Source organism: Rhinopithecus roxellana, chromosome 14 (assembly GCF_007565055.1).
Source record: "Rhinopithecus roxellana isolate Shanxi Qingling chromosome 14, ASM756505v1, whole genome shotgun sequence".
NCBI lineage: Eukaryota > Metazoa > Chordata > Mammalia > Primates > Cercopithecidae > Rhinopithecus > Rhinopithecus roxellana.
In genome coordinates, this window is record NC_044562.1 from 77,138,199 (window position 1) to 77,156,356 (window position 18,158).

The window sequence follows — 18,158 nt, forward strand, 5'->3', positions numbered from 1 at the left end:
CAAGCATGAGCCACCATGCCCAGCTGATCTTTCAATATAAATTATTAGTCTTACTGAAATTGATTTTTGGTATGGCATGATGTGGTTTCATTTCAGTTTCTTTCTATATGGATAATCAGTTGTTCATCCCCATTTAATTAAAAGCTCATTCTCACACTGCCAGCTCTATCAGCATAAAATCTTGTTTCCAATATACAAGTGTGTCTATTTCTGTGTTCTGTATCATGTTTCCTTGTTCTGTTTGTATCTCTACACAAGTACTGCAGCATCTTTTTATCATTGTTGATAAAACAATTTTTATCAATTGTTTTTGGCCATTAGTAACAGTGAACATAAATAACAGTCCTTCAAATGAGATAGAAGCTTATTTTTCAAGAGAAGAACAGAAGTGGGCAGCTCAGATATTATTACTCCTCAGTATCATATGGGACCTTGTCATTGTTAGTTCATGGCTGATATCTCAAAGGTCACTTCAAGATTCTGTATATCTATTAGGGTCACAATTATGATATCTGCTTTCTAAGCAGATAACAGGAGGGAGGATGGGAGCAAAGAACAAAAAGCACAATTCTGTGTGCAGCCTTCTTGGATATCTCATTGAACAACTTCTGCTTGCATCTCATTAACCATCCTTCGCTGCAAGGGAAGCTGGGAACTGTAGTCTTTTGGCTAGGCAGATAGCAATCCAGGATAAAACATTGAATTTTCATTATTAAGGAAGAAGGGGGCTTAGGTGATCATAATTATGTAGCTTTATATTAAGTCATGATACATGGTTAAACAGATATCCTCTTCTTCATTTTGGCTATTTTTGGCCCTTTGCAGTCTTAGAGAAATTTTAGAATCAGGTTTCAAGTTGCATATGCATCATACACACACATTGTTAAGGTTTTATTTGAATTGCTGAGGGTCTATTAGTTTTAAATTCTGTTTCCTCTTCCTTGAAAAACAATTGTGTTGGGTATCTGATTTTAGGCTGGCAATTATTTTCTCTCAGCACTTTCAAGATACTGTGCCCTTGTCTTGTGGATTCTACCATGGTTGGCCTAGACTTTTGATTCTCAAAGTGTGATCCTCAGACCAGGAGCATCAGCATTCCTGGAGAACTTATTAGAAATGGAAATTTTCAGGTCCTTCCTGAGACCCGATTCAGAAGCTCTGGGAATGGTTCCCAGTAATCTGTTGTAACAAGCCCTATAGGTTATTCTCTTGCCACTGTACTAATCAGGCTCATCTTTTGATGTTAGAGAGAGGCCTCTTTTCTGAGCATATGGCCACCTACAGAGTGAACAGAATTAGTATCCTATTGCTAAGGAAGAGTGGTGAGGACAGCTGTTGGGTAGGCAACTTGTGTATGTCATTTATAAGTTCAGTGGAGAAAATATTTTGTTAGTTATAAGAGATAGAGGAAAACTCACATTTAATTTGTTAATTATGAGATAGAGGAAAACTCACATTTATTTTTAAGTGATAGACACTTTATATACCATATTTTAGTTATTTTTAACAAAGTGAGGTAGATTGTGTTGCTTCTATTTAGAAATAAGAAAGCTGAACTAAGTTTCTTGTAACTTAGCCAAAGTTAACCTTAGAGTATGGATTTGAATGTGATGGATATGGATACAAACTTCCCTGTATGTACTTTCCACTACACACTTAAGTAACATTTAACAGTATTATCTCATGGCTAAGTAGGCTTTTTTTTTTCTTGTATCATACTCAGATATTTAATATTATTAGTCCTATCTGTATATAATTTATTTAGAACATTAATAATATTTCTAAGCTTTTCATATTCCCCAGTCTAGACCTTTTGCATTTTCTACTTATGTCACAGGCTAACTGTGATCTCAGACGGCAAATAGATGAACAACAAAAACTACTTGAAAAATACAAAGAACGATTAAATAAGTGCATATCAATGAGCAAGAAACTTCTTATTGAAAAGGTAGGCTAAAAGTTGAGTAAATTTTCCCTTCCCCTTCATTAGCCGCTTTTGCTTTGTATGCTTTTATAAATTAATGAATAAAATTGAGTGACGATTTTTTTTTCTCCTTTTCTCAGAGTACACAAGAAAAATTGTCAAGCAGAGAGAAGAGTATGCAAGATCGATTACGCCTCGGGCACTTTACAACAGTTAGACATGGCGCTTCATTTACTGAACAATGGACAGATGGTTTTGCATTTCAGAATCTTGTGAAGTTAGTCATTCTTAACATTTAAAAGTTTTTAGTATTCCTTTGGGTTTTCATTGCTTTAAAAGATTATAGATTTGTAATTGTGCTCTCCAGTTCATCACTACCCTGAAATCATAGAATTTAGTACATTTGAAAGGGATATGAAACCAAGAGTATTATGATTGTAGCTTAGTAATTTCTTGATTAATTAGCATTCGTCTGTGGAATATAATATGTTATTCTAACTCTGACTTTCCGACATATTAACTGAACGTTTAGCTTTACAGATGATATTTTGAGAGGGAAATCGTTGAAAATTTAATTTCACTGGAAGATTTGTGTATGTGTTTATCTCCTAGGATTTTCCTACTTAGTTTTTTCCCATTCCCCATTCTTTACGTGTTAATATTCAGCACTTGCCTGCTCTCTATTCCTAAGGAAAAAAACTTCTCTTTTGCCTCAGATATAGTAAATCATTTATCAGTTAAACTGAACATGTGGCTTTAGCATTTCTGAGGTAAACTCTTTATTATTTATTTATTTTAATTTCAACTTTTAGATTCAGGGGATATATGTGCAGGTTGTTACGGGGTATATTGCATGATACTGAAGTTTGGGGTACAATTGAACCCATCACTTAGGTAGTGAGCATAGTACCCAATAGTTTTTCGATCCTTGCCCCTGTCTCTGCTTTCTTCATCTTTGTGGCTGCCAGTTTCTATCATTCTCATCTTTATGTCCACGAGTCTCCAATGTTTAGCTCCCACTTATACATGAGAACATGCGGTGTTTGGTTTTCTGTTGCATTTCAGATCAAACTTTAAAACAGAGAAATTATAGTTACCATATTTTCTTGAGTTCAGATGGTGGTAGATAAGGATTGATTGGCTGTTTATGTGTTAAGGAGTGCTAAATATGCTACTCCTTTTTTGGGGATGGGAGGTGGAAAATGTTTTTAAACTTGAAAGTTGGGAGTAATGCTAGCATGAACATCAGCTTTTCCAGAGTATCCAGTTATTTGAAATAGAAGCAAAACTTTCTTTCACATGCTATCACACCAACATTGCTGTTCGAACACTGCCACCTAGGACTTGCCACAGAATGACCTTCTCTCTCAGCAGATGTATTCAACTTTTCTTCAACATAGCTGTGCTAGTTATACCACAGTGAAACAAAGGATAATGTACTTCTGATATTAGAGAGTTTGGATTTCAATTCCGCAGATAATGGGACTTGTTAAAGGTTTACATATAGTGTACGTGATCAGAATGATATCTACGGTGATAGTTGTAGAATAATTGATGGTAATGTGAAAATATTAGAAAGAGGATGAGTGTTATTGGTAGTTAAGATGGAGGGATATCCAGATGAAAGGTGATTGAAGCATGAACTAACATATCAACAATAAAGTAGAAAGCAGAAGGTGAATTTTTAGTGTTTTATGAGCAAGAGGCTCTGCTACTAAACCCAGACCTGCAGTTGTCCTGCAGTGAATAATAGAGACGGTTATATAATCAAATATGAATGTTCTGAAATATAAATTCTACCAGTAGTTCCAATTTCTCCACTTAACTGTCAAAAAAGAGGCCAGGTGCAGTGGCTCACGCCTGTAATCCCAGCACTTTGGGATGCTGAGTTGGGAGGATCACTTGAGGTTGAGAGTTCGATACCAGCCTAGCCAGCAGGGTGAAACCCCATCTGTACTGAAAATACAAAAATTAGCCAAGAGTGGTGGTCTGCGCCTGTAATCCCCGCTACTCGGGAGGCTGAGGCACAAGAATCGCTTGAACCTGGGAGGTGGAGGCTGCAGTGAGCTGAGATCACGCCACTGCCCTCCAGCCTGGGCAACAGAGTGAGACTCTGTCTCAAAAAATAACTACCAAAAAAGAAAATAATTACTTGTATGTCCTGACTTTCACTAATAAGCATTTATTGAGGACCTACTATGTTTATATCAAGCCATTTATAATTGGTGATATAACCCAGAGTGGTTAGAAGATGAGAGGAGAAATAAATAAATAAAAAGTAATAATAATCTCTAAACTGTATAGTCATCCCTGAATAATCAGCCGTTAATATCTATTCCAGTAATTATTTCCATTAATATTTTAATCATTAGGATTATTACTGCTTATTTACATTTATACCATCCTGATGGTGCCCTAAAATAGCCTTAAGATTTACTTATTAAAAATTGAAATTTATTCCTGCCTCTAAATGAAAACGGATTAAAGTCTTGTTCTCACTTTGCTATTCTTGAGGTTTTTCTCTACTCTTTTAATCTTCTACCTAGGTTCTTCTTGATTTTTTTCACTCCTGTCGTATTCTGCTACTTCATCACTAAAACCATAGGGAAGGGGATGTGTGTAAGGTCAATTCTGCATTAGCAAAGTAGGAGCCCTTTAGTTCTGGTGTCAATGGTTGGGGAGAGGAGGTCATGAAATATTTGACTTGCTCTAAGTATCGTAACCATATAGGATTTGAAAATTTTTATTGGCATAGTGAGGTGACCTAAAAGAGAACATGGTTACTGTTAGAATAAGCTTAAGGTGTTGTATGATAAGTTGGTTTTTAAAAGTTTCACTGTTAACTACTTAATGCTCTGCTCAAACTGCTAAAATATCTAATCTACATTTTAATAATCGACATGATATCTATTAGTTTTTAGAATTAGGGAGCATTTGCAAAATTGTTTCAGATTCTTGAATGGTAAGCATTAATTTTATTTTTGTTACTTTCCCATTTTTCAGAGCCGTGCTAATTTTTCTTGCTATTTTCTTGTCTTTTTTTCCCTTAAATTATGAAAAAAATTTTTCTTATAAATTTCTTATGTTAAGGTTAATTTGTTTGATTTCAAAACACCAACTTCTCATTCCCAATTTTTTTTTTAAACAAAAGTAGATTTAGAAAATAACTCTCTTCATATTAAACTCATATTTGCCTTTTGTAAATTTGTTTGCAAATACTGTGGTGAGACGCATGTGTAACATGTACCCCATACTTTAATAGTTTGGGGGCTTGTTTTAGCTCATTTATTTATTTCATTCAGGAAACATTTATTGAGCAACAGGTAAGTGCTGATCTCTACACTAGGTACTAGGGATAAAACAGGATACTGTATAAATGGACACCGTCTCTGTTCTTAGAGGGTGATGTCGTCTAACCGGACACTTTCTGATAGAGCATCTATAGGAATGATATTTATTAGAAAGGTTGAGGTGGGGAGATAGACGTTCCCATGAAATTATATATGGCAACACATCTTTCCCTAATCTAGGGGTTTAGAGAACACCTCACTTAAAAAAATTCTTTCACATGAGACCTGAAAGATAAGTACAAGTCGGTTCACAAGAGTGGAACCAGAAGGCTACAAATGTATATTATATGGTTTTTCATGTTTTTTATGCGTTTTTTTCCAATTTAACCATGAAAAGTAATGGAAGGTTAATATGGTTTTTGTTTGTTTATTTTTACACAGGCAACAAGAATGGGTGAATCAGCAAAGGGAAGATATTGAAAGGCAAAGGAAACTTCTAGCCAAACGCAAACCTCCCACAGCTAATAATTCTCAGGCACCCTCTACCAATTCTGAACCAAAACAAAGGAAAAACAAAGCAGTCAATGGAGCAGAGAATGATCCTTTTGTTAGACCAAATTTACCACAACTGTAAGCCTCCATTTAAAATTTTTCTTTTTTAAAATTGTTGCCATTGAGCGTGAATGTTACTAGTGGGTGTTATTTATAATTAATACTTAGATAGCAAAATTGATTATGACCAGGAAGGAAGGCAGTATTGAAAATTTAGCTCTAAATTAATAGCCCCAAATATCTGAATTCTACCTTTTTAAGCAGAGATTTAACAATTCTCTTTTAAAATAGAGACTTAGGTAGCTAAGAGGTTACCAGAATTCACCCTTTCCTCTGTGTCTGAATCAGTTAAGAATCAGTTGAAAGTTTTGGATTATTTTAATTTAGTGTTTCCATTCACATTCCTTTGTCGGAGAGAATGAAGTAATGTAACGACCATTTATATATTTTCTCAACCTGTGAAAGCAGTTTATTAGTGGGTTATAGGTATTGTTTTTCCCTTTCTGCTTTTCTTTATTTTCTGGATTTTCTTTCTTAATGAATTATGCTTTATAATTTAAAGGACAAAGACATTTTTTAAAAGTTACATGCTTATTGTAGAAATTTGGAAAATAGGACAAAAAGAACAAAATAATATAGACCATGATCCCATTTCACAGAGAACACCATTGTTAAAATTTCAGTATACAGATGTATCCAAACTTATATAAATTTTCTGTTCTAGAAGAACTTATGTAAACTCATGTGAGTAGAAAATACATAGGCTGGGCGTGGTGGCTCATGCCTGTAATCCCAGCACTTTGGGAGGCCGAGGTGGGTGGATTACCTGAGGTCAGGAGTTCCGAGACCAGCCTGGCCAACGTGGCGAAACCCCGTCTCTACTAAAAATACAAAAATTAGCCGGGTATGGTGTCAGGCACTTGTAAGTCCAGCTACGCAGGAGGCTGAGGCAGGAGAATTGCTTGAACCCGGGAGGCGGAGGTTGCAGTGAGCCGAGATCATGCCATTGCACTTTAGCCTGGGGGACAAGAGTGAGACTTTGTCTCAAAAAAAGAGAAAATACATACACCCTCTAATGTCTTGTGTGTCATATATTCGTTTCTCCTCTATTGAAAGATGGTCTGTCATCCATGCTTTGAATCCCATCCGCAACGGTATCAGGAACCTCTTCTGTTGATACCTCCTTTGTGCTCTACTTGTTAACTTCCGTTCAGAAAACATGTAAGCAAAACCATTAAAAAACTCTCCCTCAATTACAAATCCCTTTAGTCTCTATATTCTGTCTGTCCTATTCATAACTAGGCTTCTTGAAAGAATTGCCTGTCCTTGTAGTCTCTTCTGCCTTGTCTTCCAGTCCCCCTTTCTTAAACTGAAATTATTCTTGATTATCTTCCTGATGCTAAATGCTGTAACATTTGGGTCTTTAACTTACGTGGCAGCATTGAATATTGTTGACTTATTTTTTCCAAAAAGACTCTCTTAGTTTTTAAGATACTCAGTTTCCATTTTAACTCATCCAGCTGCATCTTCTCAGTATCTTTCTATGGGCATCATTTACTTACCAGTCTGTAAAATGTAGATGACTTGTAGGGATATGTCCTAGGCCATCACGTTTCTCACTCTGCGTATTCTCCTTGAGTAGTATCTACTCTTAGGGTTTCGGTTACCATGTACATCCTGCTGACATCAAAATTACCATCTCAAGCCCACTTTTCTCTGTTGAGTATCAGGTAATTCTTTCTCAGTCTTGAATGTCATATCCTGCTTAGTTGCTGTCAGTACTTAAATGTCTCACAGGAACTTCTAATGCAGCCTGTTCAAAACTATATTTACTAAAAACAAACAAAACCTTGTATTTACTGTTATCTTTCCCATTCAGTCTGTCTTTACATGCACACCTTGCCCCTTTTCTGTGTTCTGTGAGTGGCACTACCATCCTCTTACATGTAAGAATTGTAGTTGTCACCTTTAACATTTTAAGTACAGATTTTATTTATTTTTATTTTTTATTTTTTGAAGAGATGGAGTCTCCCCATGTTTTCCAGGCTTGCCTTGAACTCCTGGGCTCAAGCTGTCCTCTTTGCCTTGGCTTCCCAAAGTACTGGGATCACAGGCATGAGCCACTGTACCTGGCCAGATTTTGTTGATTTTTTCTTAATCCATTAGTGATTAAATGGTGATAATATTAATCTTTCAAAGTTCATCTCAAAATGTACTTTCTTCTTAAAGCCTTTCTTAAGTTTCTTGGGCTGTAGTAAGTTAAAATTAGAACGTTTTGACTATCATTAATTTTTAAAAAGAACTGTACTTTTTGTAAGTTAGTAAATTTGTTCAAGAAAAAACAAAAACGCACGTGAATGACCGGGTTGGTGGGTGGTTGTATTAAAAGAAAGATGGGATGTCTCACACCATCATCCCAGTGCTTTGGAAGGCTGCAGTGGGAGGATCGCTTGAGTCCAGGAGTTTGAGACCAGCCTCTCAACATAATGAGACGTTGTCTCTATTTCTTTAAAAGAAAAAAAAAAAGGAAAGTGTGTGTTAGCTTTAACTCTACCCTGTAGATACCCAGTCCTACTAGATAGCAGATATATCCACTCATCTTTTATGTAAGTTCCCACTAACGCCATTCATTCTAACTCAAGTTAATGCTATCTTTTACTTGGGTTATTTTTATAATCCCTCCCTCGTCCCATTTCAATTTTGGTTTCTTCCTGCAGTCTATTTTCATGTCGTACAGTCATTTTTCTGAAATAAAAATGTGATCCTTTCTTTATCTTCCTTATAACCCTAACAAAGCTCTCCAGTACTTGAATGATATAACCCCAAAGTCCTAATATGGCTTATAAAGCACTTTTGATCTGGCTCCTTCTTCCTTCTCTGGTCTCATTGTTGCCATCATTCAGTACTTCTACTTCACTGTCAACATTCAGACTCTCACCCGTTGTCTTAATTTCTGTTAATCTTTTAAGTCCCACAGTAGTTATTGCTTCCTCCTGAAAGCTTTTCTTTAGTACATGAAAGATGGGAGTTACTTATTACTTTGAGGTATCACCATAGTAAGTATCCTCTATCTCTTCAGTCACAGCATCAGTGTCCACTTAGGTAATGATACTAGGAAGTTGCCTGTCATCTTAATGTTTCCCTTTCCCTCATTCTTTGTCTGTTTCCGTAACATTTTCATGTTTGCTCCATTCTTCATTTTCACGGTCACTGTCTTAGTATAGGACCTTGGTTTTTTATTAACCTAGATTACTGGTTTTCATGTCCTACCGTGTTTAACCTCTGTCAGTGACTTTCTAGATAAAATTCACCCACATGAAGACCCTTTATGTAAACCTTATTTCTCACTTTAGCCTCATTTTCCAACATTTGCCCTACGTATATCTTAAGTTAAACTTTTTCAATTCTCTAAATGGACTGTGCTTTCTTGCTTCTGTGACTTTATCTTGTTCCTTACCTTTCTTCATTTGTCTCATTTCCTATTTATCCTTTAAGACTTGGCTCAGATGCTTTAAATGCTTTCTTCAAAAGGAAGTTCTAACTTTTTTTTTTTTTTTTTACTGGTTTCTCCTATTGCCCCTCAAGCTAGGTGTCATGATATTTTGTGCATACCTGTGTGTATTGTACCATTTATTTCACTGTTTTATCTCTGTAGTCCCAATGCCTAGCACAGTGTTTGGTGTATGGAAAGTGGTCAATACTAAATTACAACACATAAACATTTAGGCTGGGTGCAGTGACTCATGTCTGTAATCCAGTGCTTTGGAAGGCCAAGGTGGAAAGATCGTTGAGGTCAGGAATTTGAGACTAGCCTGGGCAACAGAGCAAGACCCTATCCCTACAAAAATAAAAATTAGCCAAGTGTGGTGGCATGTCCCTGTAGTCGCACATACTCAGGAGGCTGAGTCAGGGGGATCTCTTGAGCCCAGGAGTCTGAGTTTACAGTGAGCTGTGATCACTCCACTGCACTCCAGCCTGGGTGACAGTGAGACCCGGCCTCAAAGGAAAAAAAAACAAAAAAAACTCACATTTGATTGAATTTAATTTCTTTTTGATAGATTATCTTTCTGGTTTGTCACAGGTATTTTGTTTACTACTTGTCTTCCAAGATGCTAACAGCTTTAATTGTAGTCTAATAGTCATAGTCTTCTCTCATTTCTATCCCATTTTATTCCATATGTTGACCTAAAACTAACTCTGTGGCAAATGAAGTGATGGGTACTACATAGCAATTTGATTACATTCTTAATCAGATTATAGGTTTAAATAGGGCAAAAGGCCACAGAAGCACTTTGATTCATATATACTGCAGTTTGAATAATGCTTTTTAGACACAAAATTTCACATCTCTACTTGGCGAACTATCTTTTAAAACTTCTTTTGAATCACTGCTTAGTGAAAAGTGGCTTTGGCTTGTGTGCAGAGTATCTAGTATAATTAGGGGACAAGTTATGAATCTTTAGTTCTATTATCTATCAATAAATTAGCATAGAAAATGAAGCTACTGTTATGTAGTACAGTAGTCCCCAACCTTTTGGCACCAGGGACCAACTTTGTGGAAGACAGTTTTTTCATGGACCAGGATGGGGGCTCGGGGATGGTTTTGGGATGAAACTGTTCCAGCTCAGATCATCAGGCATTGGATTTTCATAAGGAGCACACAGCCTAGATCCCTTGCATGAGCAATTCACAATAGTATTTGTGCTCCTATGAGAATCTAATGCCACTGCTGGTCTGACAGGAAGTGGAGTTCAGGTGGTAATGCCTGCTGGCCTGCTGCCCACCTCCTGTTGTGCGGCCTAACAGGCCGTGGATGGTACTGGTCTGTGGCCCAGGGGTGGGGAATCCAGATGTGGTGGGTAGGACTTTAGGTTCTCTAGTCAGACAGATGTGGATTCCAAACTTAACTCTCCCAGATTATTTTTAGTAAGTTATTTTACTTCTTTGAGTCTCCATTTTCTTGTGAAAGTATCTACATTATACTGTTGAAAAGACTGGGAGGTAATGCATATACTTGGTGTGGTTTTGGTTTATAATTTATTTCTAACTATTAGCAAGAGTCAGTTTTTTAGGTGATAACTAGTTATTTTAGTTGCAAAGACTTTATTCAGAGTAAATAGTTTGGATTTACTATTAATGCTGTCTTTGGATAAAGTCTGATGACACTTGCATTGATTTTTCTTTGCTAATACATTTTAACCAAGATTTTTACTTAAAATATATTTCAAATTAAGCTTTGGTTGTATCTATTAGACTTACATGTTGCGTGTTTCACAGAGGGTGACTGTGAAGTTAAAAGTAAGTAATATTTTACCTCATATTTTATATTATTGAAGTTTTAGAGGTCATTGCTTTTCCATTATAGCTTTAATTTTAAATTAAGAATGTATTTTAGGCTGGGCGTGGTGGCTCAGCCCTGTAATCCGAACGTTTTGGGAGGCTGTGGCGGGAGGATCACTTGAACCTAGGAGTTTGAGACAAGCCTGGACAACATAGCAGGACCCCATCTTTACCAAAAAATAAAAGATTAGCTGGACGTGGTGGTATGTACCTATAGTCCCAGCTTCTCAGGAGGCTGAGGTGGGAGAATTGCTTGAACTCAGGAGGTTAAGGCTGCAGTGAGGTGTGATTACACTCCCCTCCAGCCTGAGTAACAGAGGAAGACCCTGTCTCAAAAAAAAAAAAAAGAATATGTTTTATATAACGTTATTAGTGGAATACTTATCTCTTTTTAAAATGAATAAACTTATTTTTTAGAGTAGTAGTAGGGCAGCAGTAGTAGGGCAGTAGTACAGTAGAATTGAGCAGAAAGTACAGAGTTCCTATATACCTAACCCCTGTCCCCACACAGGTACATTCTCTTCTACTGTCAACATCCCACACCACAGTGGCACATATGCTACCTGCATAGACATGTCATTATCATCCAAAGTTACATTAGAGTTCACTGTTGATGTTGTACCTTTTGTGGGTTTTGACAAATATATAACTGATTTTTTAAAAATCCTGTCTGAAAAATCTTCCCTTCATGGGAGAATTTAATCTATTTTTCAATTCATGTCATTACTTATTGGGGCTTAAATTTGGTCTTTCTTTATGCTTCTGTTTATCCTACCTAGTCTCCATCCTTTTTTCTTTTTTTTCTCACCTTTTATTACATTGACCAGTTTTTGTTTATTTTATTCTTTTTCTTTATTACAGTATGAGCATATTTCTATACTCAGACCACACATACATACATGTGTCTACCTGTAGGACATCATTATTGTCTTGCATAGTCAGTGTTCATATGAACTTTATCCACATATTTATTTTTTGCTCTTTACTTATTTCTACACCTCTCATAAGATCTTTCTACCAAGAATACCCTTTACAGATTTTCCTTTGTAAAAGAAAATTACAGAGGGGTCTGTTGGTAGTGACCAGTTTTTGTTTGTCTGAAAATTATTTTGCCTTCATTCTTTGGATATCTTTACTGGTTTTATAATTTTGGGTTGGTAGTTATTTGAAGAGACGATTTTTACTGTCTTCTGACTTGCATTATTACTATTGACAAGGTAGCTGATAGTCTTTAGAGAAACAATCCTGTATGCAGCATAAGCAGTATTTGAAGGTGAGATAACTAAGAATATTTCAGAAACAGATGAACAAGATCATTCTACAGGTTCATGAAGGCCAGCAAATTCCAGGGGGTGTGAATGAAAAGAAATACTCATCGAGGCCGGGTGCGGTGGCTCACACCTGTAATCCTACCACTTTAGGAGGCCGAGGTGGGTGGATCGCTTGAGCTCAGGAGTTGAAGACCACCCTTGACAACATGGCAAAAACCCATGTCTACTAAAAATGCAAAAATTAGCCAGGCATGGGCCTGTACTCCCAGCTACCTGGGGGACTGAGGTGGGAGGATCACTTGAGCCTGGGAGGCCAAGGCTGCAGTGAGCCATGTCATGCCATTGCACTCCAGCCTGGGTGACAGAGCGAGACCTCTGTCTCAAAAACAAGAGAAAACTCATCCATACACATCATAGTGAAATTTCAGAAAATTAAGGCAAAGAAAAAAATTCTTAAGCAGCCAGAGGGAAAAAAGACATACTGAAATAACAGTTTAGAAAGGATATTCAGGCAAACACCAACCAAAAGAAAGCTATATTAAATCAGACACAGTAGAATTTAAGGCAAAAAAAAAAATTATTAGAAATGAAGTGGTTGTTATAAACGGTTGAAATCACTAGGAAGGTGTAATAATTCTAAACTTATATAAATGTGATAACATGGTCTCAAGATAAATAAAAAACATAATAATAGATCCACAAATCATAATGGGAGATTTAAGCACATTTCTTAGAAATAGAACATGTAGATAAAAATAAAGCACTACAAAACAAAACACACAGTGCATGCAAGATTTAATGGGATTGGCAAACTTGAACCAATGGACATATATAGAATACCTCCCAACATCTGCAGAATACATGTTCTTTTAAAAATATTGACTATAAAAGAAATTGGTTATAAAGCAAGCTTCGGCAAATTTCACAGGATTGAAAGTTTATGTAAGAGTGGTATTCTTTCTCCCTTAGTCATTTGGTAGAACTCTGTGATGAAAATGATTGAAATCATTATATATGTTCCCTGACCACAGTGCAATTAGCTAGAAATCTGTAACTAAAAGGTAGTGGAAAAGTGCCAATGAAAATGAGGGAAAATTTTGAAATGAAAGATTTCAAAATATTTTGAAATGAATGTTAGTGAAAGTGCTACATAACAAAATTGATAAAATGCATTTGAAACGGTATCTAGAGAGAAAATTACAGCTTTAGTTACGTATGTAAGAAAAGGAGAAAAACTAAAACTTTACAAACTAAGCATCTATTTCAATAAGTTAGAAAGAAAATGAGCAAGAGAATTAACCAAAGAAGGAAGAGGGAAAAGATAGCAGAAATTAGTATAGGAAACACACATACGATACAGAGAATAAACCAGTTTTTTAAAAATAGTGTTAAAATTTTTGTAGGGGGAAAAACCTAATAAAACTAATATGACTAATTTTTAAAAACCACAGCCATCCCCAGGAATGAAAAAAGGAATATTTACTACTGTGTCTAGATATTTAAAGGAAGCAACACATTATAAATTGCTTAAATTTGAAATCTTTGTGAAATTGACACATTTACAGAAAAATACAATGGAACCAAAACTGACAGTAGAAGAAACAAAATCCACATAGTTCTGTAACTATTAAATAAAGTGAATCTGTAATTTAAACATTTATTCAGAGAAAAACTGCAGGTCCAAATAACTGCATCTAAGAATTTTATCAACCATTTAAGGATGAAATAGTGCCAGTCTTTTACAAACTGTTCTGAAGAACAGAAAAGGTAGATATGCTTCCCACTTATTTTCTGAGGCCAACATAGTCTTCATGCCAAAACTCAACAAAGACTGTACAAGAACGATAGTTACAGGCAAATCTCACTTGTAAAAATAAATGCACAAATCTTAAATAGTAACACAAACACAACATGTAAGATATAAAAATGCTAGTTTATGAAGACCAAGTTGGGGTTATGTTGGATGTGCAAGGTTGGTTATAGATTAGAAAAATATATGTAATTTTTCACATAAACAGAAAAATCATATGATTATCTTAATAGATAAAAAATTTTTAAAAATTAGATAAAATTTAACATTGATCTGTGACTAAAAGTCTTAGCAAACAAGCAGAAGATACTTCCTTAATCTGCAGTTTGCATTCCTTTTTACTTTTGCTTGAGTATCTCCATGCTGTACTCTTGGGTCATCATGCCCCGGTTTTTTTTTTTTTTTTTTTTTTTTTTGAGATGGAGTTTCACTCTTGTTGCCCAGGCTAGAGTACAATGGCAGGATCTTGGCTCACTGCAACCTCTGCCTCCTGGGTTCAAGTGATTCTCCTGCCTCAACCTCCCAAGTAGCTGGGACTACAGGCATGTGCCACTACGCCTGGCTAATTTTGTATTTTTAGTAGAGATGGGGTTTCTCCATTTGGTCAGGCTGGTCTTGAACTCAGGTGATCCGCCCACCTCAGCCTCCCAAAGTGCTTGGATTACAAGCGTGAGCCACCGCGCCGGGCCCATCATGCCTCTTAATACCCCATTTCTTCTTCCTGTCCTCCTGCTGTTGCTTCTTTTTAATTTAGTTCAGATATTACCTTTTCTGTTACTTTTACTAGTTTCCTGCAAATAGAATGTTTTTTTTTCCTTTCCTCTGTGTGTTCATAGCTGTATTATTCAAAGTAATTATCTTAAAATCAGCTGATGAGCAAACTTGATCCCATTTAAATCTAGCTTTTTTAAAGACTAGGATATGGCATTTTGGGAAAACCATTATTCTACCTGCTGACCCCCAAAGATTCACATCCTTTCCACATGCAGAGTATATTCACCCTATTTCAACATCCCCATTACAGTGTCGGCTCAAAGTCTAATGTCGCATCTAAATCCCATAAGCTCAAAGTTCCAATTCTCATCAAATAAATCAGATATGAGTGAGACTTGGGGTATGATCCACCTTGAGACACAGTTTTTCTTCATCTGTGAAACTGAAACTCGAGAAGTAAGTTACCTCCTCCCACAGTACGATGGTGGGACAGGTATCTGATGACAGTTTATAGACATTCATGTTCAAAACACAAAGCAGTGGAAGGAAATTCCTGTGGAATTTCAAAATCCATCCAAACTCCATTTGGTTTCAAGGTCTGAGAATAATCTTTTATGGTGATCTTCTGTGCTTCTGCCTTTTGGATACAAGGTTCTGTTCTCTAGGTTATCCTTTCTTTTTGATGACGTTTAGCCTGCTAACAATCTGTTTAAACTTTTTAGAAATTATGCCTTTTTTTTTTTTTTTTTTGAGACAGAGTCTCGCTCTGGGTTCAAGTGATTCTCCTGCCTCAGCCTCCCAAATAGCTGGGATTTACAGGCACCCACCACCATGCCAGGCTAATTTTTGTATTTTTAGTAGAAACGGGGTTTCACCATGCTGGTTAGGCTGGTCTCGAACTCCTGACCTCAAGCAATTCACCCGACTTGGCCTCCCAAAGTGCTGGGATTACAGGTGTGAGCCACTGTGCCCAGCCTTTAGAAATTAAGCTTCTTAAAATTCTAGCTTCTGTCCCCTGCCCAATTCCAAAGCCACTTCCGTGTGTTTAGGTATTTATTAAAGGAGCATTGTACTTCCAGGTAAGACGATCAGCAGTAATTTCTTATGGCTGCTGTAACAAATCACACAAACCTAGCTTTAACCAACAGAAATATTACCTTACTGTTTTAGCGATCACAAATCTGAAATGGGTTTCATTTGAGCTAAAATCTAGTTGTTAACAGGGCTGTGTTACTTCTAGAGACTCTAGAAGAGAATCAATTTCCTTGCCTTTTCCAGCTTCTAGAAGCTGCCTACATTTTTTGGTTTATGATCCCCTTCTATCTTCATAGCCAGCTGCAGCCAGTCAAGTGCCTCACCTGTCACATTGCTCTGATTCTGACACTACCGCCCCTTCCTTCTGGGCACACATGGGTAATGCAGAATAACTCCCTGTTTTACTGTCAGCTGATAAGCAACCTTAATTTCACCTGGTGCCTTTCATTTTCCTTTTATTTATGACCTAACATATTCACATGTCTCAAGGATTAGAATATGGAAATCTTTGGCCATTATTTTGCATATCACAGTAGTACTTGGTGTGTAAGTCATTGTATTAGTTCTCTTTCATGCTGCTGATAAAGACATACCTGAGACCAGGCAAATTACAAAAGAAAGAGATTTAATGGACCTAATAGTTCCGCATGGTTGGGGAGGCCTCACAATCATCGCAGAAGGTGAAAGACACGTCTCACGTGGTGGCAGATAAGAGAAGAGAGCTTGTATAGGGGAACCCCCCCGCCCCCCCCCCTTTTTTTTTTGAGACGGAGTTTTGCTCTTTGCCCAGGCTGGAGTACAGTGGCATGATCTTGACTCATCACAACCTCTGCCTCCCGGGTTCAAGCAATTATCCCACCTCAGTCTCCTGAGTAGCTGGGATTACAGGTGCCTGCCACCACGCCTGGCTGATTTTTTGTATTTTTAGTAGAGATGAGGTTTCGCCATGTTGGGCAGATTGGTCTGGAACTCCTGACCTCAGGTGATCTGCCCGCCTCGGCCTCCCAAAGTGCTGGGATTACAGGCATGAGCCACCAAGTCCAGCTGGAAACTCCCCTTTTTAAAGCCATCAGATCTTGTGAGACTTATTCACTATCATGAGAACAGCATGGGAAAGACTTGCCCCCATGATTCAGTTACCTCCCACCAGGTCCCTCCCACAACATGTGGGAATTCAAGATGAGATTTGGGTGGGGACACAGCCAAACCATACCAGCCATTATACTTGTACTAAGTGTAAGTAATTGCAATTCAATTTCTATTATGTTGTGAACATTTGGACTCTTCATAGGAAAACTAGTTTCATCCCTCCCACAATCACCTATTTTTTTTCCTAGTGATAACATTTTTAAGTTGAGGTTAAATTCATATAACATACAAATAACCATTTAAAAATGTACAGTTCAGTGGCATTTAGTACATTCACAGTGTTATGTACCATCACTTCTCTCTAGTTTCAAAACTGTTCCCTTAACCCAGAGGAACACTCTGTGCACATTAAATAATCACTCCCTAGCCCTTTCTCTTCTCACCTCCAGTAGCAAATAATCAGTTTTCTTTCTCTGTGTATTTGCTTCTTCTGAATGTTTTATATAAAATGATTCATACCTTATGTGACCTTTTGTGTCTTTTACTTAGTATAAGTTTTCAAGGTATATTCATGTTGTAGCATGTAGCAGTACTTCATTCTTTTTATGGCTGAACAATATTTCATTGTGTGATTATGCACAATTTGTTTATCCATTCATTCACTGATGGAACTTTAGGTTGTTTCCACCCTTAGGTTATTATAAATAGTTCTGCTATAAACACCTGTCTGCAAGTTTCTGTGTGGACTTATGTTTTGTTTTCTCTATCTATCTAGTACTGGGTATTATGGTAATTCTATGTCTTATCTTGTTCAAGAACTGCTTATTTTCCAGTCGGCACCATTTTACATTCCCATCAGCATGACAGTATCCCTATTTTTCTACATCCTTGACAATACTTTTTACTTTCCCATTTTAAAAATCATAACCATCCTGGTGGGTGTAAAGTGATATCTCACGGTGATTTTGATTTGCATTTCCCTAATGACTTAATGTTGTTGAACATCTTTTAATGTGTTTGCTGGACTTGTTTGGAGAAATGTCTATTCAAGTCTTTTGCACATTTTTTTCACCAGACTGTTTGTTATTTTGTTGTTGTGGGAGGTTTTTTTTTTCTTTTTTTTGTATTCTGGA

The 18,158-nt window shown here is 36.8% G+C and overlaps 1 protein-coding gene across 1 annotated transcript in view; it reads left to right on the forward strand.

Annotated features, from left to right (window-relative positions):
- TLK1 (tousled like kinase 1) overlaps positions 1–18,158 on the forward strand; it is a 161,084-nt gene that overhangs the window by 99,771 nt on the left and 43,155 nt on the right. The window contains exons 9-11 of the mRNA XM_010377611.2: positions 1,838–1,948; positions 2,065–2,201; positions 5,656–5,844. Coding sequence (XP_010375913.1) covers positions 1,838–1,948; positions 2,065–2,201; positions 5,656–5,844 — 437 coding nt within the window. The remainder of the gene's footprint in view (positions 1–1,837; positions 1,949–2,064; positions 2,202–5,655; positions 5,845–18,158) is intronic.